This window comes from Taeniopygia guttata, chromosome 21, assembly GCF_048771995.1.
Source record: "Taeniopygia guttata chromosome 21, bTaeGut7.mat, whole genome shotgun sequence".
Classification (NCBI taxonomy): domain Eukaryota; kingdom Metazoa; phylum Chordata; class Aves; order Passeriformes; family Estrildidae; genus Taeniopygia; species Taeniopygia guttata.
The window spans coordinates 6,879,593-6,903,337 of NC_133046.1; the positions used below are offsets into that span (position 1 = coordinate 6,879,593).

Here is a 23,745-nt window from a genome sequence, read left to right on the forward strand (position 1 = left end):
CCATTTTGCCTCTGGAATGATTCACATAGCTCACAGGGCTCCTGGAAAAACTGTCACTGGTAAAAGGTTTGTCTCATTAGGATGTTGCAGCAGGACAATGAATGTAGAAGAAGGGAGGATATGAAGGGGGTCTGAGCCTCCTGCTGAGAGGAGGGAGATATTTGACTAGAATGCCTGCTAGTGGAATACCAGGAGCTTCCTATGTCAGCAGCAGTTTAACTCACCTGAAATTTCTGAGACGACATGGAGGTGAGGTTAGTTTGTACATGGAGACACAAAGCCACCTCATCACACATTAAAATAGTTTATTTTGGTTGCGAAACTGTAATTGTCTTAAAACAAAATGACATCATTACCTGTTCACAAATACAAAAACAAAACAAAACCCCCCAAAAATAAAAAAGACAACTTTGCCAAATAAGTTAATTCCCCCCCCCTCCCAGTATCAAAAGTGCAAAATAGGTACCTAGTTCTCAGTCCTACTTGTCAGGCTGCGCTCGTGTCCTGGCTCCTGGTTGCTGTGGGTGAAGGGCAGGGACAGGGACAGGGAGGGGAGATTGTCTGAGAACAATCTCCCCTCTGGGGCCTGTCTCCCTCTGCCTCAGCTCTGAGCGTGTGCCATCGCTCAGGTCTCACTAGGAAAGTGCACTAGGACCCAATCTCCTCAATCTTTGGATAAGGAATCACTGCGTGTGGAACAGAATCACAGGGGTTTGGAAAATGATGGGGTGATGGCTCAGGGCTGCTGGGAGAGGGCAGATCCTGGGATAAGCAGCTCAAGACAACAAACACCCAGAGTGCCACGCTGGCACTGCAGCCAGCTAAACCAGGGGCAGAGCAGCTTGGCTTTTGCATCAACTCAGGCAAAATTTCCATAAAAATCCAGGAGCTGTGCTCCTGTCCAGCTGCAGCCAGCACACGTGGACTGATCAAGCACTCCCTCAGCTGAACCCTGGCTGAAAGGGGAAGTTAGCTGTGCAAAAAAAGAAAATAAATCCAAGAATTCTGGCAGCGTGCAACACACACAATGGATGTGAAGGCTATAAAGCCTTCTCCCCTTCCTCGGGGTTGGGCTGAATTCCCTCACTGCAGCATACTAGGCACTTTTTTTCATGAGTTGAGGGTTTTCTCCTTGTTTCTGATCAGCTTAAGAAACAGCAGAGATCCAGAGAGCGTTCTTCTGCTACTGCAAATGTTTAAGACATTATGTGGAGCTTTCTGCTGGGCTAAAAACTATTCCAGCCACATCCTGCATGGCAAGCTGTGGGAAAAGTGCAGGAGTGCTGTGGTGATTGCTCCAGCCAGGTGGAAATGAAGTCCAGAAGCATCAGGTGGCTCCCTCTCTGCTCTCTGTCAGTGCTGCCTGTGTGCCTTCACAGGAGCTCCTGGGCAGGGGGAAGACCTCACCTTCCTTCCCTCTACTTTAGTGCCTCATGCCATGGCCCGGGGTGCACTGGGCTGGAATTAACTAACCTCATGTAGGGATTGTTTGTAGCATCCCAGCCTTTATCTGAAGCACGTTTTATAGGGGATCTGAGATACCTGTGGGGGTCAGTCATGCCAGTCTGCTCCCAGGATGGGGAGATGCAATGAGGCAAGGCTTTGGGAGCAATTAGGGCATGTGGGGAGTGCAATGACCGGAGCATTCCCAGCTCCTGTGCGGGATCAGCAGCTAGCTCAGGGGTTGGCAGTTATTCCTACTGACTGGCTGCTCTGCTAAGATGGTAACTAAGGTGGCAAGGGCTGAATCTAGAATTAACACCATGTGTTCACTGAGTGCTCTGTGTTCCAAGCCCCATGGCAAAGGCCACTGGCCCCCAGCCCTGTGCTTTGGCAATGCTGGAGCCTGATGGTGCCACAGGGCTCTAGATGCACGGAAGGAGGAGGCCTGGGTGCCAGTGTGAGCCCTGGAGCAGTGTAAAGCAAGGACAAACCTCACAGGGTTTCAGTCCTTGCCACGAAGAGAAGCCCTGCTGCCTTCCTTGGTCACTCGAGGAGTGTTGAGCAGCCACGAGGCTGCAGCTTGTCCTCCCTCTGCCTTACCCAGGGGCAGCCTTTCCCTGGGGTGCTGGAAGTAGCTGTTGGGGCACTGCTACAGCAAAGCAACATCCCAACCCAGGGCTGTGCAGCTGCTCCAAACTCACACACCCCCAATGCTTCCAAAAGATGAAGGAAATACCCAAGCAAACAAACACAAAGCCACGGGAGCAGCCCGAGTGTGCAGAAATGGAGGTTTGGGGTAAGAAGGAAATGGGTGAGAGGCTGAATCCCAACATCTCAACCCCTGACTAAACCAAAGGAGCTTCACACGCACGCGACAGTCTCATGGTACAGCACTTCTGGGGCAAGGTTTCAAGAATACAATCGTTGAAGGATGAGGTTCCTCAATACAAAGGAAGGTTGGTTTGTACTACAGCTGGAAAGGTGTTTGCAAGGAGCCTGGGTGACTCCCTGGCAGCTACGTAGTTTTTTTACACATCTACTGGCTCATAGCAGCTCACACCTACAATCTGAGGACGCAGGTAAAGTTATGGCTCTAGGATACATAGTCTAAAATCGATAGAAGCAGAAAAGGCATCTGAAAAATCAACGTGACATTTAAATGACTCAACACTTTGACAGTATTTTACGGCCGTGCCCTTTCCCTCCCTGTTATGGTTCAGCCAGTGAAGCTGCAGGTGGAACCATGACACGAGGAGCATGAAACATGCAGATCGCCCACGAGCCCACACCACGGGGGAGGGGGGTCCCAGCTAAGGTTTGCTACAAGGAAGATGCTCCTGACCAGATTCTCCATCACTTACCACGGGGAAAGTCGAGAGAGAATGACTGGCTGGTGGGAGGAGGCGTTTTGGAAGAGCAGGGCCTGGAGGGTCTGCAGGGTCTTGCCAGAGTTACACCATGCACCATGGGCTAAGCACACGGGGACGGGGCGGGAGTACCGCGACCTGGCCTGCACCACGGCCGCGGCTGGTCCGGACCCAGGGAAGTCACGGATTTCTTCCACCGAGGTGAAACAAGAGGTGGGATGGGGGGGACTCGGGAGGCAGACGTGGCAGGACGAGAGGGGCAGAACAGACTTCTTGGCTCTTCGGTTGTACAGCGTCCACACGCGCGGCGGGGCGGCGGGGGGCACGTGGGTGCTGCGCTCCCGGGCTCCGGACGCAGCAGAGTTTTAGTTGCCGGCCCCAGGAGAGTTTGTCTAAAACCTAAGGTCCATTCATCACGCTTGTTTGAGTTTTCCTGGAAAGAACTGTCCCTTGTCATCTTCATAAAAAGTTTGTCCCCTTAGAATCTCTGTAAAATTCCTCAGTCTAGTGCAGGCCATGAGGGGATATAGAACCTCTGTAAGGAACCCTCTAGAAGGCGTTCCATCCAAAAGGACAATTTGTGTAATTTGTTTTTAATGGATCTAGATCCTGGGCTGCAGGAGGATTTCCCTCTGGCTTCCGCATGCTGTAAAGCATCGTAATCCTCGCACAATCCCGGGGTTCCCCCCTCGTCCCCTGATCTGTGAGGCTTAAAGAGGCAGAAGTATTTCTTGTGGCCGTTCAGAGCCAGGACATAGCCCGTGTAGTCACGCTCGAGGAAATGCTTGTCATACTGGTTTGGGATGGGGGCTGCATCCTGTGCAAACTCCAGCAGATACTCCAGCCACTCTCGGTGCTTGTCCAGGCTGAGGAAGGAGAAGTGAAGAGAGCTGCTCCTGGGGGAAGAGCAGAGAAGATACTGGGATCAGCTCATGTTCTGGGTCTGCTGGACTCCTACTGGACACGTAAGGAATTGTCAACAAGGGCAGGGCAGTGCTATGTCATCACAGCTCCTTTTTCAGCTCAGTGTATACAGCACTGTTGTACTTTCTATTTTTCAAAACACGGGTACAGCCAAAGTGCCACCAGCACCCAATGCCTTTGGCCACCATCACCAAGTGTGGCTAGAAACAGCCTCTTGCTTTTTGGTGGCTCATTGCCACTGATAATGGCAGAGACTGCTTTGCTCACCAGAAGTGTTCACTCCTGGCAACGGAGCCAACCATGCTCCTCCCATGTCATCAGAGCAGCATCACACAAGTGGTTAATACAGCAACAGAAGCCCGTGAGAGGGCCCAGCCTACCCTGTGAACATGTAGACTTCTAGGGCGAACTTCTGGAGCAGGGGGGTTTTGGTGGAGTTGGACAGGATCAAGACGACATTCATGTGCCCTGGCCTCAGGCGCACCAAGTTACTGGTGTAGTTGATGTCTGTTAGCTCAGTAACCTCAACAAAGCTCTTTTTGGGAATCCTGCTGCAACAAAAAGACTGAGTGAAAGAGGGGCAAAGGACTGGGAGCAACTGAGGATGGAGAAACTGTGAGTGCATTTGCCAGCCTGTTATGCTAAGCCATCCCTGTGCCCTGTAGCAAAAGACAGTGTAACTGGTGCAATAGCTTGGTGTGCACCTCCCTCAAGAGTGGCTCAGATCTTTACATATCCCCTGAGGATGCTTGGGCAAACCTGGTGGGAATTGTTTAATAAGCAGATTAGCTGTCCCCCTGCCCTTGCTGGCTGGGTCCTGGCTGCGCACTGGTCCTTCTTCCTTGCTGTGCCTGCACTGCCCTTCACGACTGCACTACGTGCAACTTCAGCACTTCTCTGCTCTTCACTAGCCCTCCTGCACAGGTGCTCCCTGACAAATGCTTCTGCAGAAAACATTCTGGAGAAGTTAAGAGAAGGAACCTGTTACTCTCTTTGCTGAAGCTCCCATCGTTCTTCTCTGTCTTTGCGGCCGTTTCTTCTTTCCCCGAGGGCGGAGCGTCCCTTGTGTCACTCGAATCACTGCAGAGGAAGGTGATTTTGTGTGTGTTTAACGCCTTGGGATCGGACTGAAGCGCTATTCCTGAGGGCATTTGGGTGTGCACTCACTCACCTGAAAGCCTGAACAATAACGGTGCCAAAGAGAATGAAGAGCGCAGAGAAGAGCAAGGACAGGAGCGGCATCATTTCTCGCCTGAGGGAAGATGTGCAAGCAGCAGTCAGGTCTGTGAGTTCACATTTTCTGCCTCAAATTCAGTTCCTGCCTACGTCAGATAACACTGTGTGCCTTCCCCACAAACTCAGCTTGTTTCTTGGGTCTTAAAGGCCATCATGTTTTTGAGTGCTGCCCTGCTCCCACCCAAAAGGATGCTTAAACTGGATCTGTTTTAAAATAAGGTGACAAGGAAGCAGTGAATACCAACAATGGATGCCCAATCCGTACCAGTTACTGTGAAACAAACTGTCCCACCAGTCTGAAATGTAGTCCACTGTGGAGTAGAACCATCGGATAAGGAACATCTGTTCAAAAAGAATGAAAAGCAAAAAACGAAATGACAAAACTGCTATAAAGAGCCCCAACAAGGTTAAGCATGTCATGAGATTCCTTCTGTAAGCAAGAAATCTTCTAAGAGTTTTGCCTTGTTATTTTAAAATAGAAATAATGCCTCTGAACAACAATAATGGGATTGGCCACTGCAGGAATTCCCTTGGTCCCCTCTGAACACAGCGGGGGAATCCTACATGGACACAGATAAAAGAAAAAGGCGCTCTCCTCCTCAGGACTCAAATCCTGTTTATTATAGGAGCCACCTCAGATCAGGCAACGCCTCAGGGGGTAACAGAGGCCATCTGGTGACTCGAATGCTCAAATGTCTCATCCCGGGGGATTTTGAGTTTGGGGGGAAAAGGGGCCACATCCAATGGGACACGGGTGAGGAGAGGGGGAGAGGGGAGCAGGTCAGGGAGAGACCATCACACCTGAGGCTTAGTGGGGGAGGGGAAAGGTGTGTGGAATAGACCAATGTGACATAGTGCAATACAAAAACTACTCAGTGCAATTTCCCAATCACCCAGTGCAAAACAACAACTAAATAAGCTATTTAGTGCATCACAACAGTCCACAAAGGTAGCACGAATGTCAGGAATCTGGAAAAGCTGTGCACTTACAGGAGCGAGCTCATCATTCAGGTCTGCCACAACAGTCTCTGATGACAGAAGGCCAGGGTCTGTCCTCAACTGGTCCAGGAGATCCAGGAGGATGAAGTTGTCCTCTTTGCTGCCTTGCCAGGCCTCCTCCAAGGCTTTATAGGCGATCTTCCCTGCATTATTACGTCTCTCCAGAATGACCACCTGGATGAGCCAAGAGCACGGCACATGTCAGACAGGAAGGGGCTTTTGTTTTCTTTTAGACAGATAATTCACTTCAAACCACTGCCCAGAATCAGGTGTCAGATTAAGGTACAGCATCAATGAAATTACAAGCTAAGAGAAGAAGGAATTAATAAAGTAAAAGGAAACCCTCACCGCTGATCTTCCATGATACTTCTCCTCATCCATCAGCAAGGTGTCTGCAAATTCCGGCTGCCGATCACTGTAGACGTGCACAAACCTCAGCGTGTCTTTTGTGTTGGCCACAGCAAAAGTCAAAAAGGCCTCATAAGCCTCAGCAAACTTCTCTCCTTCCTCGGTAAACAAGACCACGCAGTGCCTGGGTGACACAACAAGATGCTGGATTAAGAGCCAGTCTGGAGGTGAGAGGGAATGATCAACCCCTTTCCTCTTGCCAGAACAATCCTGATGAGCCCAAAACCTCTCTGACAATGTGGATATTGAGCATGATCCAATGCAGTCATTGCTCTTTTCCCACAGAATCAAACCGAAAGTGACTCTAGGAGCAGCCCAGAGCCTTGGGAAACAAAACAGGGACACCTCACTTACTTCCGCTGACGGTGAGACTTCTTCACAGGACACAGCTCCTGGAACATCCCCTGGCTGGTGAGTCTGGCCACCATGAGGAACTTATTCTGGGAAAGGAAGTCATCAATGAGCTGCTTCTTCATTTCTCGTGCCTGGCAAGGACCAAGAAAGCAGAAGTCAGAAATGAGCAGGAAGAGGAGGGGAAAGCTGCTGGATGTTCCTTGAGAAGGCTGCCAGTCCTTGTGGTCACCCCTGCAATCATCCAAGATGTTTTGAGGCCCCAAGACTGGGAAGTTACCTGTGTCCCCTCCCCCCAACAGGTTGGAGTGCCCCAAGCTTCCCTTGTCCTACCACTCTCTCTCCTCCTCCAAAGCCTGAGTTTAAGCTGAGAACAAACACTCTTCCTCCAAACTGCACCACTGACCACCCCCTCACCCCGGCTTGGTCAGAAAAGCTCCGTGCCCGTTTTCCCCAAGCTGCTGGAGAGGGCTCTGGGTGATACCTGCACAACGTCAGCGGGCCGGTCGATGTGCTCCTTGAAGATCATCATGGTGGGAGTGTAGACATTGATGTTGTACTGGCTGGACAGCTCCTCGGTGCCCCGGAGCCCGACGTACACGTACCCAAAGGACAGGTAATCTCGGTAGGCAAACGCCGTCAGCTGGGTGGGAGCAAATCCCCAGCACGCGTTTATGTTACAGAATAAGCATTTTCTCCCCAAAGTGCCTGTGGGGGGGACTTTGCTCCAAGAACACATCCCGCTGTTTGAATGCCATCAGATGTGCTGTGAGAGGTTCTCCCTCACTAAACCAAATTTTGTATCCTCTTAGTCATTGTGCTGGGAGGTTCCACTGATCCACAGCTTTATTTACAGCCTGACATGTTGTAGGGTGGAACGGGCTTCTTAGGAAATGTGATTTTCAGCAACCCAAACTAGACATACCACAAACATCTCTCATTCCCAACAAAGGTTGTGCACCTGTGTCGCTGCTACCTCTGAAACACACCTGCACCTTCACACCCGTGAAGGGTGACTGTGTCAGGACAAAGACTCCTTACAAAGCTGCCACCTGGCCACATCATTTACAACCCACACAAATCACCTCGCTCTCCATGAACCAGGCAGTGGTGTCTGGAGGCATCACTCAGTCCACCTCTGCTCATGGCAGCGGTATTTTAATTTCGAACATCTGGATTTATAAGTAAGTCAACAAAGCAGTGAGAGAAATGACATTACCTTGTATAACAAGGGCACAACTGGCATGTGATCGAAGAGCAGCACGTGGGGCTTGTTGTCTTTCCTCCAGTGGGACAGAAAGCGAATGTAGTTTTTATCTGTAATCTTTAGACAGAAGCTGAACGTCAGTTTAACCTCTGAGCTGTCAGACACCAGCAGTGCTCTGCAACCAGGTGTCTGAACGAGGGCTGAGCCTGAAAAGGCTCTCCAGGTGTTGCAGGAAACAGACTGTAGGTTGGTCTTTCCAACACATATTCCTGATTAATGAGTGAATTAAAACCATCACTCTTGATCTCCCTCAGCCATCTTAGTTATTGCAACCTCTGTTGATGCCATTCCAAGTCAATGCAAATATCACTGTTGTCTTGCTTGTTGGGACCATAATTTATATATATATAAAAAAACGGGAAGCCAAGGGTTAAAAGGCACCTGAGAGCTCCACTAAACCTGCTCTGTTTTGGGTGTGATACCTATCAAAAAGGACATAAATGGTGGCAGTTACTGTAGAAGGTGAAACAATCCCTATTTTTGGGGCAAGAAGTCCAATAACTCTAAAACCCGGAAGACAAGTGAGGAGCCCACTGGGGAAGGTGACCCCTGGTAAAGATCCTAAGGGAAAATGTGGTGAGGTGAACAAGGCCACAAGCAGGGGCCAGGCAGGTGAGAGTGCTGTGCAGGCTGACCCAGCCACATCACAGGGGTGGTGGGCATTTTAGGACTCTGTCAAAAATCACCAGAAGGCTGAAACACAGGAATATTTTATCAGTTAGGAGATTTTACTTGTGACTTTGAAAGGGCTTATGCTGCCAGCTCGTTTCAAAGGTCTGAAGGAAAACTGGCCAAAACAAATGGGACTCTGTGTCAGTGAGTTTTAGCAGACATGACCTATGAGGTAGTGAGTGGTCCCTGATTTGCTGGATGAAATGCCAAGAAAGCCAGAGAGAAGTGAAATGCAGCAGTTCCTGGCCTAGGGATAGCCTGGGTAGAGCCCTGGCAGCTGTGGGGTGTCACAGCTGGGGTCAGCTGCCACTAGAAGCACTGGTGTGACCATGTAGTAGCAGGATCCTCTTTTCAAGGACTAGTGTAACAGAGCTGCGGGGTGGGAAGGCTTCTGACAGCTCCAGGGTTTGGAGCTTTGTGCCACAGATCAACTTGGAGCTTGAATTAAACAGACTAACCACCAAAACAGCCAAGGAGAGAGGGATCTGCAGGCAGAGAGGAGCAGCAGCATCTGACACCCCTGCTAGAACCTACCTTTTCAACAAGATTCCCTGGCAGAAGGTTCTCCACGAACTGCCGCAGGTTTTCCCGAACGACAGCGTTGTGGAAGAAGGTTATTTTCCCATTAATGAGCCCCAGCAGGGTCGGAGTGCTGTGGGCACCCAGATGATGGGCGAGGCGCCGTTCATAGCCCGCGTGAACGACGCCAATTCCCGCTCCTGGAAAAGGAGAGCACCGGGTTCATCTGTAGGATCCTCCACAACCCAAATGCCCAGAGGAAAACTGATGACCTGCTCCTTTGCCCAGCACCCTGCTTTGGAGTTAGGAATGTTTGGGAGAGCATTAGGATAAAACCCTGAGGAAATCCACAGCGTCTAAACTGGGTCACACAAACCTGAAGGCAAACCACTGCAGCCTTACAGGGCGAGGGACACACACCCAACCCCAACAACCTCATCCTTACCCAGAGCTTCCAATTCCTGAGCAACTTCCTTCCACACGGGCTCGATGTGGATGCAGCTGAAGCACCAGTCTGAGGTGATTTTTATGAGGTAAGGTTTCTTGAAACTATCTGGCACGATTTCATTGATGTAGTGGGAAAAGTGGAGCAAATACTTCTCGTCGGAGGTGTCGCGCCTCTCGGAATTGAAAGGGAAATGGAAGAAGGACTCGTCAAAATAGAAGCCATCGTGGAAGCGGTGGAACTGGCGATGCTGCTGCTGAGAGAAGCCCTGGCTTTCCCCAGCATCTCCGTAGCGATCAAAGTTTGCTCTTTTTTCCTCATTGGAGAGAATCTGGAAAGCAAATGATGGAAAAATTATTGCCTGAAACCACGAGGGGGAACTGCCCTGACTGTAATCCCTCAGTAATTAACATAAGGAATGTGCAATCTTTGCTGCAAATCAGACAGATAAATATTTTGGAAAAAGAAAGCATCACATCCTTCTCGGCTCACTGAGGTAAATTAGGGTAAAAAACCCTCAAAGCCCAAAGAAAAGGAGGCCCTAAATCCAGACTGCTGTACCCGCTTCTGTCACCAACAGCTCCTTGGGTCTGAACACAAACACTCTTTTCTGGAGCAGGTTTTGCTGGTGTCTGTTTGAATCTAGAGGGTTCAGAAAGTGCCAAAAGTTTCACTGAGCAGCCAGAAGCCCTGCAGAGAAACTGCATTTTTTAGCAGGAAAATAAGGATTTATTTTGATTTCCATGGGCTTGGCTGCCACAAACTGGAGTGAACAATTTCCAGAACATGCAAATAACTACTGCTAAGAATAATTTGAGGTGACTAAATCCCTGTGATGATGAATGTTGCTTACATGACCCCAAAATGCTTTTATGTATGTGTGACACAGTCAAGAGGCTGCACAGCCAGGCAGGGCTTGGGGAATACCCACTCCTTTCTTCTTTCAGACTTCTTAGGCAGAGCAAATTTTTTGGGTAGATAATGTCTACCTTTCCCACATAGAAATACACTGGAAAAACACAAAGCCATGTATGGAAAACTAAGGTCACTTAATGTTAACGATAGCAGGAGTTCACAGGAAGCATGTGTTACCTCATAGGCCTTACTAATCTGGATGAATTTGTCCTCTGCTCCTGGGTCCTTGTTTTTGTCAGGGTGCCTGTGGGGCAGAACCAGAGGAAAAGGGGTCAGTGGGAGCTGTTGGCCTCTGTTTGGGGCTGAGGAGGACATGGGCAGTGAGGGTGTGCACTGACATCCCCGAGGCTGAGACCAGATTTATACCCAGCACGTGCTGTCACTGCCCAAACCCCATCCCAAAATACAGCAGTGGGATGTGTGCCATGTGCCTGTGGACCTGTCCCTCTGTCTGCTCCTTCCCAAGCAGCCTGAGCCCAGGACATGCAGCGTGTCTCCTTCCTAGCAATGCCTCCCTTGGCTGCTGCCCTACATAACTACCGGGTTCTCCCTTGAATCACCTCTTGCCACGGCCTCAGGGATGTCTCACACAGAACAACATGGGCTCTAAAAGCTGCAGGTAAGCAGCTTTATTAATTTTATTTCTGTGCTGTAAGCCTGCCCCTCACCACACACCACCTGCATGAGAAGCGTGACGTTTGCGCATCCAAAACATTTCCCATCAACAGTACAGGGACTGAACGGCCCTTGGACATCCAGGCATCAAGCTGAGACTTCAGCCCTCATCAATTAGAAGTTCCCAGGGAGAAATTTTTCTCCCCACAGCCAGACTCCAAGATAACTTTTTCCCCCATTGCTTGACTCTGGGAGAACTTTTCCCCCTTGTAGCCAGAATCCAGGAGAACTTTTCCCCCCACAGCCAGACTCGGGGAGAACTTTTCTCCCTGTCGCCTGATTCTGGGAGAACTTTTCCCCTTTGTAACCAGACTCTGGAAGAACTTTTTTTCCTGCAGCCACACTCTTGCGACAATTTTCCCCCCACAGAGCCACACTCCAGATTCCAGGAGACCTTCCCCCCGTGACAATTTTCCCCCCACAGAGCCACACTCCAGATTCCAGAACTTCCCCCCATGTAGCCTGATTCTGGGAGAATTTTTCCCCTTTGTAACCAGACTCTGGAAGAACTTTTTTTCCTGCAGCCACACTCTTGCGACAATTTTCCCCCCACAGAGCCACACTCCAGGAGAACTTTTCCCTCCGTAGCCAGATTCCAGGAGAACTTCCCCCTGCGACAATTTTCCCCCCACAGAGCCACACTCCAGATTCCAGGAGAACTTCCCCCCATGTAGCCTGATTCTGGGAGACCATTTCCCCCTCCTAAGCAGACTCTGAGCGAACTTCTCCCCCCGCAGCCAGCCTCCGGAGGGTTTTACAGCGCGTATGGCCGGCATGGAGCATCTCTGTACGCCAGGCGAGGACGCACAGCGGGGCCGGGCGGCTCAGGCCGCCGCGGGGCCGGCGCTGCCCGAGCCGAGGCCGGGGCCGCTCCCGGGGCCGCTGCCGGGGCCGCTCCCGGGGCCGGGAGGAGCGGGCACAAGGGCAGCACGTACCATTCCCGGGCGAGCCGCTTGTAGGCCTTCTTGATGTCGGCCTGGCTGGAGCTCCGGCCGACCCCCAGCACGCGGTAGGGGTCGAAGTCGCCGGGCGCGGCCGCGGCCAGCGCGGGCAGCAGCGGCAGCAGCAGGAAGAGCAGCAGGAACAGCAGCAGGCCGCCGGCCCGGGCCGGCTCCATGGTGCGGCGGGCCGCGGGCGGAGGCAGCGGACGTGCCGCCCTCCCGCACCCAGCGCCGCCGCTTCCGCCGCGCCCGCCCGCCGTCCCCATGGAGACCCGGCGCTTCCGGGACACCGGGGCGGCGGAGCCCCGCCGAGGAGCTGTGGCGGTGCTGTGGGGCGGGCTCGGCATGGGGATGGGGCGACCGGAGCGCCAGCCGTGTCCCGGGCAGCGGGCCGCGGAGGGGATTGCCCCGCTCTGCTCTGCAGTGTGAGGGCAGGTGTGGGTACCGCAAAATAACAGATCCGGAGTGTTGGAAAGCGTCCGGAGGGCGGTGAGGGTGGGGAAGGGCCTTGAGGGGAGGAGGAGCGGCTGAGGGCACTTGGTGTGTTCAGCCTGGAGGAGACTGAGGGGAGATTCAGCCCAGGTACAGCTTCCGCTGAGAGGAAGAGGAGGGACAGACGCTGATCTCTGCTCTGGTGACAGTGGCAGGACCGAGGGAATGGCTGGAGCTGTGTCAGGGATGTTAGGTTGGATGTTAGCTGTTTGATGTTAGTTGGATGTTAGATGTTAGCTCGGATGTTAGGGAAAGGGTCTTTCCCCAGAGGGTGGTCGAGCTCTGAACAGGCTCCGCAGGGAACGGGCACAGCACAGAGCCTGTCTGAGTTCCAGGAGCACTCGGACATCCCTTCTGGGGACATGATGTGACACTGGGGGTGTCCTCTGCGGGACCAGGACTCGATGATCTGTGTGGGTCCTTTCCAACTCAGCATGTTCTGTGATTATTTTTTTTTTTTAATCCAAAGTCAAAGACTTCTTTCTTGTCTCGTGCTCTGGCAGTCAGAGGCTCACTAAGGAAACTGGGAGGGAGCACGGATGGGACAGGTGACCTGAACTGCCAAAGGGATATTCCACACCACAGAATGCCCAGTGTATCAACTGAGGGGAGTGACTGGGAAGGAGCTGATCTGGGTTCAGGAAGGGGGTCTGACATCAGTCAGTGGGTGGTGAGCAACTGCATTGTGCATCACTTGTTTTCCACTTTATCACTGTTATTATTATTGTTGTTGTTATAATTTACCATTACTACTGTATTTTACTTTATTTTCAATTATTAAACCATTATTTTCACAACATACAAGTTTTACTTTGATTCTTCTTCCCATTCTACAGGGTGGGAGGGGAAAAGAAGGGAGGAGTTGAGCAAGTAGCTGCGTGGTACCTAATTTCCAGCTCTGCTAAACCCCCAACAGTTGGCTTAGGGAATGTGGGTTGGATGAATGGGTTGTGAGGTGGATCAAGGGCTGTCTGGGTGGCAGAGCGCAGAGGGCATCACCCACTTGGAGGTCTGCAGTCAGTGGCTTCCCCAAAGATCAGTAGTGGGTCCGGTCTTAATCAGCTTGTTTATCAACGATCTGGACAGAGCGATGGAATGTACCCTCAGCAGGTTTGGTGATGATATGGAAGTGGCTGATCCACCTGAAGGTTGGGGGACTGGGTGACACACCTGGGGGACTGGGTGATCCACCTGAAGGCTGTGCTAACATTTAGCAGGGCTTTGAGAGGCTGGAGAATTGGACAGAGAGAAAATTAATGATGTTCAACAAGGGCAGATGCAGATCCTGCCCCAGGAGGTACATCCCCGAGTACCAGCACAGGTGGGGTGAGCTGCTGGAGCATCTCTGCAGGAAGGACCTGGGGGTCCCGTGGTCAGTGAGCTGTCCTGGAGCCAGCAGAGTGTCCTGGGGGCCAAGAGGCCCTGAGGTGCACTGGGAGGAGCACTGGCAGCAGGTCAGGGAGTGACCCTGCCCCTCTGCCCAGCCTTGGGAGGCACACCTGGACTGCCGTGTCCAGCCCTGGGCTGCTCACCAGCAAAGGTGAGGAAGGGCCTGGAGCATCTCCCTTGCTGAGGAAAGGCTAAAGGAGCAGGGGCTGTTCAGCCTGGAGAAGAGACACAGCTGAGAGGGGCCCTCATCCCCGTCCCTGTCTGTCCCTCTCTGTCCCTGTCAGTCCCTGTGTCGCTGTCTGTCCCTGTGTGTCCCTGTGTGTCCCTGTCTGCAGGGAGGGCTCAGCCTCTGCTCCGGGGAGGGGGGGCCGAAATAGCACAAGAGCAACGGGCAGAAACCGATGCACAGGAACTTCTATCTGAACACGAGGAAGAACTTTGCTGTGCGGCTGACACAGTGCCTAGAGAGGGTGTGTTCATCCCTGGAGATATTAAAAAAAAAAAAACAAAAAACAAAAAACAAAAAAAAAAAAACCCACCAAGACACAAAAGGACGGAATCCTGTTTCGTTCGCTCTGGCATGACCCTTCTGGGGCACTGCAGGGTTCTTCCAGCCTGACTCCGTGTGCGATTCGGGGACTCCGAGGCGGCGGCGGCTCCGGGCTTTGAGCGGCGGCTCCGGAAAGGAACCGGTGCTGGGTATGGGCATAGAGCAGCGGCTCCGGCAAGGAACCGGTGGCGGGCCCGGGCATTGAGAAGCGTTTCCGGGGCTGAGCGGCGGCTCCGGGAAGGAACTGGGGGTGGGGGCGGGTCCGGGGCAGAGGGGCGGGTGCGGGGCGGAGCAGCGGCTCCGGAACGGAACCGGTGCTGGGTACGGGCATTGAGCGGCGTTTCCGGGGCTGAGCAGCGGCTCCAATAAGGGACCGGCGGCGGCTCCGGGGCTGAGCAGCGGCTCCGGGCGTTGAGCGGCGGTCCCGGGGACTGAGCGGCGGTCGCGGGCACTGAGCGGCGGCTCCGGGCACTGAGCGGCGGCCCCAGGCAGAGCGGCGGCCCCGGGCAGGGCAGCAGTCCCGGGCATTGAGCGGTCCCGGGCTGGGCGGCGGCTCCGGGCACTCAGCGGCGGCTCCGGGCATTGAGCGGCGGTCCCGGGGCAGAGCGGCGGTCCCGGGGCTCCGGGCACTGAGCGGCGGCTCCGGGCACTGAGCGGCGGCCCCGGGCATTGAGCGGCGGCCCCGGGCAGGGCAGAAGTCCCGGGCAGAGCGGCGGTCCCGGGCATTGAGCGGTCCCGGGCAGGGCGGCGGTCCCGGGCGTTGAGCAGCGGCTCCGGGCATTGAGCGGCGGCTCCGGGCATTGAGCGGCGGCTCCGGGCACTGAGTGGCGGTCCCGGTCATTGAGCGGCGGCCCCGGCGCTCCGGGCCCATGGAGGAGCGGCAGCGGCGGGCGCTGCGGCGCGGGCGGGCCCGGCTGGTGGCGGCGCTGCGGGTGGAGCCGCTCTGGGAGCCGCTGGAGCAGCGCGGGCTCTTCACCCGGCCGATGCTGGAGGAGCTGCAGGTGGGCCGGGGAGCGGAGCGCTGAGCACCGGGGCTGGCCCGGGGAGCGGAGCGCTGAGCACCGGGGCTGGCCCGGGGAGCGGAGCGCTGAGCACCGGGGCTGGCCCGGGGAGGGGGGCCCGTGCTCCCGGAGAGCCGGGACCGGCATGGCAGGGTAGCTCCTGCATCCCCTGAGCCCTGGGGACACGACTGAAGGGTGGCCCCCATGTCTCCTCACCCTGGTGACAGGCTTGACAGGGGTGGCTCCATGTCTTCTTGGGCCCAAAGGGGGAACCCATGTCCCTTGAGCCTGTGAGAAGTCATGGGGGGTGGAACCCAAGTCCCCTCACTCTAGGGACGGATGTGGGTGACATTGTCCTGTGTCCTCTCAAGTCCAAGGGAGACTCCAGGTCCCTCCGCTCTGCGGACAAGCTCACAGGGGAACTCCATGTCCCTTTAGTCCTGGTGACAGGCGCAAAAGGATGGCCCTGTGTCCCCTCACTCTGATGACAAGGCTTGATGTTGGTCCTTGTGCAGATAAGATGTTTGAGAACTGCCTTCCCCCACTTGTCCCTTCTTGTCCCCAGCCAGTGCCAGGTGTAGGGGTTTCTCCTTTTGTCCCCATCCCAATCTGGTGACACCCTTATGGTGTTCTTGTTTCTTCCCTTGGTTACAGGTGACATGCCTGGGGGTGTTTTTACCCCATCTTACACACTGGTGACAGCCCAGGGGTGCCTGGGTGCCCCTGGTCCCCAGGGGTTCCCCCTTTCCCTCTAGACCCCTCACTGGACTGGGTTTCCCAGTCGTGACCATTGTTGTTGGAGGGAGGTCAGGATCTGGTGGGGGTCTCTGACTATTTCCACTCGGTTTTGCTGTTGTTTACCCCATGTCCATGTCCCGGGTGCGGATCCCACATTCCCCTGCTCCGAGTGGTCGGAAGGGCTGCCCAGGCACTGCATGAGCCCCTGTTGTGGGATTTTCTCCTCTGCAGAGCGCTGGCAGCCGAGGAGAGCAAGCCCGGCAGCTGATCATTGACCTGGAGACCCGGGGGAAGCAGGCTTTCCCTGCCTTCCTCTCCATCCTGCGGGACACCGGGCAGGGCCACCTCGCCGAGATGCTGATCCAGGAGTGCGAATCCCGGCCGGTGCCACCACAGCTGCCGGACCTGCGTCCCGTGGAGCTGGAGCTGCAGGAGGCAAACCAGCCTAAAAGTCAGTGCTGAGGGTGTGCTGTGGTTTTGCAAACAGCAGCATGGGAGGTGGCAGCTGGGATCCCTCTCATTGTGGGCAAGAGTCCAGAAGTCATGATTTTTATTATCCTGGTAGAGGTGACTGTTGGGAGAATCATGGAATCCCAGAATGGTTTGAGTTGGAAGGGACCTTAAAGCTCATCTCATTCCATCCCCTGCCATGGGCAGAGACACCTTCCACTATCCCAGGTTGCTCCAAGCCCTGTCCAGCTTGGTCTTGAACACTGCCAGGGATGGGGAGCCTCTCCCCAGCAGCCTCTCGGGGCAGCCTGTGTGTCCTGCTTTTCAGCAGTGGAACCTTTTGAGCTCGGACTCATCCTCTGTATTTTTGTCCCATGCCATTACAGATGTGATCCCTCATGAACGTTTGTCTGTCCCAGTCCAAGCCGAGAGTGAAAGACCTCGAATGCCTCCTGTGCCAGCCCGAGGTAATCCACATTCCACTTCTAGAGCCACAGCATGCCAAAGGCTTGTTTCCAGTGTGGTGGGAAGGGGAAATTCATATGTGGTGGGAAAGACATGAACTCTAGGAGTGTGGTCTTGTTGTGGAGTGTGGTGAACTGAATCCTGTGTCTGTTTTGTGTTGTAGGTTCAGCTGTTGACAAGAGGAGCCGTGATCAGGTTAGTATTTGAGAAGGCTGTGTCAGGGTTTGACACTGGCACAATGCCAGCGCCCCATGAAAATGCAACCTATCAATTGAATGCTGTGAAATGCAATCGAGAACAGAGCAAAGCAGGCCAAACTTAATAACAAGGGAAAGACTTTATTACACTACTACTACTACTATAAAAGAAATAAGGAAGAAAAAAAAACCACACACAAAATTCAAAATGAAAACCTTTCAAAACATTCCTCCTCCCACCACCCAACTCCAACAAACCACGGCGAGACACATTTGGACCCTTAATCAAGTCTTCACCCTTCCACCTAATCTCCATCGGGGAAGAGAGGAGTCCCCCTTGCACCACAGACCCCCAGGAAACACAGCTGCCGCCTCTTGTGTTTCCATGTCACACATGGCACTGCCCAGACACACCGGCCAGTGTGACACTCTTCTCTCCATGTCACAGCGCTCTCACCACCGTGCATGGACAGAGACTGCTTATAGGGCCCCTTTAAGGATGCTCTGCCAAGGACCACCAGGAACAACAGTCAGTCCAGTGTCTCTTTTTGGGACTACAGTCCCCCCCATTTTCCCCTGGGGCTGAGGGTCCAAGAACAGAGATCTCCTTCTCTTCTTCTCTGAAGACAGAGGGCATCATCACACCCTCCTCAGCTCTCTCTCTGTCCATTCCTGAACTGGTAGTTGTCTTGGCTCACCATTGCATCCCCCTAAAATGCAGTCTCTCTTGAAAGAAGGAGTGGTTCAGTCTATGGTAAACAAGCAGAGTCCAGCCAAAAGCCACTCCATCATCTCCCCCCAACCTTCTTCTCTGAACATCTGAGTTCCCAGGCTGTCTCTCTTTCCTTCAAATTGAGGAGGAGTAATATTTCATAAAGCCTTCATTTCCCAGGAAAGGGGTCAAACTCCCAGGTGTCTGCTGGCTCTCTATCTCTTTTCCCTCTAGCTTAGGGAGGGGAACAAAGACATCCCAGATGTTCTCCACCCTTCCATCCACAGGAGCTGGCCCAGCTCGGTTCCGATCCTTCACCCCTGGCCGCATGGCTCCCCGGGCTGGGGGTGGGGGGGGAGGTCTGAACCAAAGAAGAATGAGTCCTCCTGGGAATTCCGCTTTTAACCCCTCTGTGTTCTCAGAGGCGTGTCCACCTTCAATTGGTCAGCCCAAGTGTCACTATCCAAACCTGACCCCTGAATGGATTCACCTCTTCCTTCCAAGAAAATTCTTTTTCCGTGTCAAACCACGACAGGCTGAAAGTGTTCCCTACTAGGCAAAAGCTCTGTGCCTCATGGGTGACTCCAGAAAATGTTTCTGGAGGAGCTGGATCTCACCTTGTCTTACCTGAGCAATTGCTCCAAGGCTGTAACAAGGCCGATGGTCTCAGAGTGGATCAGTCATTAACCAGATCCTCTTTAAGATTGCCACAGCGATAACATAAATTCTTGGCTCCTTTTGGTGAGGTTTGATGATAATGCCTAAAAGAATTTCCCAGAAATTTCAACTTGCTGTTGGACATGCTACAAATAAAGCAGCAGCCAGGTTTCCACAAAGGCTTTCCCCAGTTTAGTGGGTTGCCTCTTGTTCCTGGCTGCTGATGAGAAGATGTGTGTGGAGAAAGGGTGCTCCTACCCATCCCTAGGACTAGAGAAATGAAAAAATCTGTGAAATAAGCCACTTTAAGGACTCCCATTCCTCACTGGCATTGTATCCTGCTGGATTAGCCAGCAAGCTCTTGGAATAAGAGGAAGTTTAATTGTGACGTGTCCCTTCCAGGATTATGAGATGAAAGCGGATCCCTGTGGACATTGCCTGATCCTCAATAACGTCAACTTCTGCAGAGACTCGGGTCTGTCCACCCGAGAAGGCTCCGACATTGACTGTGAGAAGCTGGAGAGGCGCTTCAAGGCCTTGTGCTTCACCGTCCTGACCCGGCGGGATCTGAAAGCTCAGGTGAGGCTGGTTGTGTCCTGCTGACACAAGGGATGAGAGGTGAGCCCCTGGAAGTGATGGGAATGCTTTAGGGGATGTGTCTTGTGTTTTGGCAGCACACCAAAAGCCTCCCACAAAGAAACAATGAACCACTTGCATCCTCTTACTTTATTGTTGCGCTGCAGTTGCAGAAGGGGAGTGGACCTTGCACATTTTCATCTTACTGCATGACTGTTGAATCCTGGTTGGGATTTGTAGGGATTTGGTGAGGCTGTGTTTTTGGGATAGCTTGGACAGCTGTATCGTGTCTGTCTGTGCCATCCTTGGCCGTTACTGGAAGCATCAGGGGAAACTTGATCATCTGAAAGTAGAACATGGTTCTCTGCTCACCTACCAGCTCCCAGTCAGAAGCAGTGGATTTCATCAGATAAATCATGTGGAAATGTGCTTTGGTTTGTGGTGCTGTGTTGTAAAGAGTGTAGAGAGGTGAGAAATCTGTGTGATTAAAGCAGACAGTGTTAACTAAGGGCAGAGATGCAGAAATACTCACTCTCTGCCAATGGCTTTTGCCAGCTGTACTTGGGGCTCATGCTGTCCTGTGGCAGAGATTGGATCCATGGCAGTGCAATTAGAACAGGGCCTGGCAGTAACCTGTGGCCAAGATATGGTTCAAAAGACTGTTGTTGTGATGTTTTCCACACAGGAAATGGTGTTGGAGCTGCTGAAGCTGTCACGGCAGGACCACAGTGCTTTGGACTGCTGCATTGTGGTCATCCTTTCCCATGGCTGTCAGGTGGGTTTGTCCCATCTCTCCCCACTTTGTTCTATGGCATGGGAAAGAGTTAATTCTTTGTCCTGTGGTCTCACACAGGGTGAGAGGGAAGTGGTCTGTCAAAACCTTGTTCTGCCATTGCAGTGCATTTCAAAGAGTTACACCCTTATTCTGGGTTAAAGAAAACAGGAGCTTCTCTGGTGTGGTCTGATCCAGTGGTGCCAGTGGACAAGTGTTTTCTGTTTTGGAAGCTGGGGCTGATAATTTGTAACTGCAGGGAGGTCTCACTCAGCCTCGCGCTGTGGTGATTCAGTCCTTCCTGTTCTCCAGCTCTGACAGGGGGATGCCATTAGCAATAAAACCTGTTTATTCCAAGTCATTTCTTGAAGGATGAGGAGAGGCATTCTTAGGAAAATGGTGTATGGTATGTGCCCATTGTACCAGAGGATGAAGAACTCCTTTGCTGGAGGATGTGGGATATATGATATATCCAATATGAGTTGGATAACAGAAGTTGGATTGCTGGGTTTTAGTGCATTTCAAATGTCTCCTGGATGTCCCCTCACCCTGTCTTGGCTGCAGGGATTCCCACAAACACCAGGATTTGTTCTGGTACCTTTATGCCATGAAGCACCTGACGGGAAACGGGCTGCCTCAGACCTGGCCTTGCCTTCCATGTCTCTAGTTCCTGCATTTTCCTCTTGCAGACGAGTCATATTCAGTTTCCTGGAGGCGTTTACGGAACGGACGGAAAACCCATTCCCATAGAAAAGATTGTGAACTATTTCAATGGGTCCAGTTGCCCGAGTTTGAGAGGAAAACCCAAACTGTTCTTCATCCAGGCCTGTGGTGGAGGTGAATCTTTGTGTTGGCTGCAGTAGCGTTGGGCTGCAGAGATGTGGTCAAGCTGTGGCTTTGGCTCACTTTCTGTTCACTGACTGCCCCCTCTCCAGCTGTCTTCTCACACCAGCTGCCTCTTCTCTTACCATGTTCTGCGAGGCTGCTCCAGCTCTTCACACACAGTGAGAAATTTGGTATAAACTACCAATGCCTTTGACTCAGCTGGTGCAGCTGAACAGCCAGAAAGCCTTACTTTGTTCTAGGGCCTTTGTCCTTTTCTTTCCCCATCTTTTCTTAACGTTGGACATACAACTGCGAATCTCTTGGGTGGGATGAACGTCAGGAGCTGTCTTGTTGCTGCTTTTTTCAGAACAAAGGGATCAAGGCTTTGTAGTGGACTGTGATTCACCTAAAGAGGAAGCTCTTGGGGATTCCTTGGAATCAGACGCAATCCCATTTCGGGTTCCGTCGGATAACGTGGATGAGCCTGATGCCATTGCCAGTTTGCCCACACCTAGCGACATCTTGGTTTCCTACTCAACTTTTCCAGGTAAAACAGCCTGTGCAAATCCTTTCCTGAGCATGGGGAATTTGCAAAACAGTCAGAGCTTCATGGCAATTCAGGACAGCCCAGCTCTGTTGCAGCGGCAGGAACTTGTTGGAATGAGAACAGCAGATAGGTTTTGGCATAACATTCTCCTTCTTTCTCTGAAGGTTTTGTCTCCTGGAGGGAGAAGTCGAGTGGCTCGTGGTATGTGGAAACGCTGGACAGTGTGCTGGAGCAATATGCCCATTCAGAAGATCTGCTCAGCATGTTAGTGAGGGTAAATGTCTTTTTTGTTTTGCTTTTTGTTGATAAAGGAAATAGTCAGGGGTATGACCAGTTGGGGCATAGAGGCCTACCCTAAGAGAAGGAGTGAGGATATTGAGTGTTGAGTTTAGGGATGGGCTCATTGGAGGTACTGCAGAGAGGTTTAATTACAAAGAAAGTGTCTGGCCTCAATCTGCCAAAAATCACTGGAGGTTTCTCCAGTGAGGAGTAATCTTGGCAATACAGGCTTTAATCCTTCTGAAGAAATTGCTAAAAAATGTCATGGCTTGTCCTATCCAGGCTGATGAGATTTGGGTGCTCCTGTAAGCTTGTCCTGGGGGTGGAGGAGCACAAGGGATATGGAGTGAGTCTGGCTAATCAACATATTCCTTTGTGTGCCTTGTTGACTCAATATTGCCAAAGTTGCATACAAGCGTAGATGCCCCAGATACTTCTTCTGTTCCCCTTGGGTAGGAGAAAAGCCCAATGTGGAGGGAGAGAGGACTTACAGAATCACCTTGTTGTTTTCTGGTTGTTGTGGTGCTTCTTTGGCCACCTTGGCATGGCAGGCATTGATTCCAAGGGATGGGAAGAGCATCCTGTTCCTCAGCCTCTTTTCTGTTCCCAGGTGGCACATGCTGTCTCTGCCAGGGGGAGGTACAAGCAGATCCCGGGATGCTTTAATTTCCTCCGTAAAAAATTCTTCTTTGTGTGCCGCTGACACGCAGGCTCCGAGCCCCCTGCCAAGCTCTGGGGATTCTTCCTGTGGCTGAGTGAAATCTGTGCCCACCATGACTTGGTGTCAGTGCTCCCTGTGGATTTTGTCTGTGTGTCCAGATGTTTGTCTGGAGAAATGTGAGCGGTGAGCGCTGCCTTTGCCATGGAGTGGAGATGAGATGGAGATTGTGCTGTGCCAATGGGAAATGTTGAGGATGGAGCACAAAGTCCCTTTGCTGGAGAACAGAGCCAGAGTAGAACACTTCTGGCACAGTCACCCTTGGCCTCAGTGTTTTCCTTTGCTGATCATGATATTTGTGTCCTGTTCTGCCCAGGTGATTGATTGATGGGACCAGGGTGTGATGTTCAAGTGAAATAGGATGAGTTTTGCAGTCAATGTTTCTAATAAATGCAATTAAAGAGCAAATCTTTAGGTGTGTTCCCTTGTCTGTTCCATCTCCTCATGGCCATTTCAGAACCTCCTGAAGGCTCCTCTGAAGTGGGAAGAGTTGGAACCTTCACTCATGTCTGTGCTGCTCTGTGTAGCTGTTTACAATGTGGCTGTGCCAGCTATGGAACATCCTGCTCCTTTTGAGGAGTCAGGAGTTATAGCAGGAAACTGATGAGGGTTCATTGAGATACCAGTGCTGATGTAAAGTACTTAAGGAGCTGCTGCGATGATGGCCTTGGGTCAGAAATCCTGCATCTGTGTTGGATTTTGACTGGGGAAAGCAACCTTGGAGCCACCCTTGGGAGGTGCAGAGGCCTTATGGTAGGTTTGTGCTGAGGGGTGCTTGGGGATTCCCAGGTGTTCTGGTTTGAAAGTAAAGCCAGTGAGAGACTCCAAGTCAGAAATACAATTTATTGGGAAAAGGGAAAAAGACAAAAATACATGCAGTGATACAAAAGGAAGACCACTGACAAAGTCAGAATACAACCTGACACCCTTCTGGCCAGCATGCTGGTAGCAGTCCAAATTGGAGTGGCTGCAGTCCTCTTGGGATGGCAGATGTTGTTGCTGTGTCTTCTTGGAAACCTGAGGAAAGGCCTCTCTGCCTAGAAAGCTCCGGTTTTATCCAGGTGGGAATGCCCAGCTCCTCCCCCTGGGTGGAGCATCTCACAATGGGCTGGTGTTATTCTGAGTCACGAGGTGTGTCCTTAATCACCCCTTAAACAGAACTGGCTCCTGGAGAGTTTATCTCTGAGCCATGGGGCGAGACATTGATGGGCCCGT

General features: G+C 52.4%; 2 protein-coding genes across 4 annotated transcripts; one reads left to right on the plus strand and one right to left on the minus strand.

The window, feature by feature from the left end:
- Positions 1–288: 288 nt before the first annotated feature.
- Positions 289–12,448, minus strand: DNAJC16 (DnaJ heat shock protein family (Hsp40) member C16). Of its 3 annotated transcripts, none has more exons than XM_072917460.1 (14): positions 12,157–12,431; positions 10,724–10,790; positions 9,632–9,962; positions 9,202–9,386; positions 7,948–8,052; positions 7,213–7,371; positions 6,732–6,862; positions 6,318–6,501; positions 5,961–6,143; positions 5,236–5,312; positions 4,906–4,986; positions 4,716–4,814; positions 4,115–4,282; positions 289–3,706 (listed from the first exon to the last, which is right to left on the minus strand). In XM_072917460.1, the coding sequence occupies exons 1-14, from the start codon at positions 12,426–12,428 to the stop codon at positions 3,310–3,312; spliced, it is 2,439 nt and encodes an 812-aa protein (XP_072773561.1). In that variant the 5' UTR covers positions 12,429–12,431; the 3' UTR covers positions 289–3,309. The 3 variants fall into 3 exon arrangements, with proteins under 3 accessions (XP_072773561.1, XP_030145154.4, XP_072773562.1); XM_030289294.4 differs by having other exon boundaries at positions 4,115–4,285; XM_072917461.1 differs by lacking the exon at positions 10,724–10,790 and having other exon boundaries at positions 4,115–4,285; positions 12,157–12,448.
- A 2,967-nt stretch (positions 12,449–15,415) lies between these two features.
- On the plus strand, positions 15,416–22,938 carry CASP9 (caspase 9). The gene is made up of 10 exons (XM_041720342.2): positions 15,416–15,594; positions 16,564–16,783; positions 17,169–17,249; positions 17,411–17,442; positions 19,216–19,392; positions 20,075–20,164; positions 20,851–20,998; positions 21,354–21,533; positions 21,698–21,807; positions 22,423–22,938. Exons 1-10 carry the CDS (start codon positions 15,463–15,465, stop codon positions 22,513–22,515), a joined length of 1,263 nt encoding a protein of 420 aa, XP_041576276.2. The 5' UTR covers positions 15,416–15,462; the 3' UTR covers positions 22,516–22,938.
- The last annotated feature ends 807 nt before the right edge of the window (positions 22,939–23,745 follow it).

What these genes read in the sequence shown, in the direction of transcription:
- CASP9 (XM_041720342.2), top strand. Translation starts at nt 15,463, where the DNA reads ATGGAGGAGCGGCAGCGGCGGGCGCTGCGGCGCGGGCGGGCCCGGCTG. An exon ending in GCCTCCTGTGCCAGCCCGAG is followed by an intron (nt 17,250 to 17,410) that starts GTAATCCACATT and finishes TTTGTGTTGTAG; the next exon opens with GTTCAGCTGTTGACAAGAGG. An exon ending in TTCCTACTCAACTTTTCCAG is followed by an intron (nt 21,534 to 21,697) that starts GTAAAACAGCCT and finishes CTTTCTCTGAAG; the next exon opens with GTTTTGTCTCCTGGAGGGAG.
- DNAJC16 (XM_030289294.4), bottom strand. Translation starts at nt 12,428, where the DNA reads ATGGGGACGGCGGGCGGGCGCGGCGGAAGCGGCGGCGCTGGGTGCGGG. An exon ending in TCAGGAATTGGAAGCTCTGG is followed by an intron (nt 9,387 to 9,631) that starts GTAAGGATGAGG and finishes CTCCTTTTCCAG; the next exon opens with GAGCGGGAATTGGCGTCGTT. An exon ending in GTTATTGTTCAGGCTTTCAG is followed by an intron (nt 4,815 to 4,905) that starts GTGAGTGAGTGC and finishes CTTCCTCTGCAG; the next exon opens with TGATTCGAGTGACACAAGGG.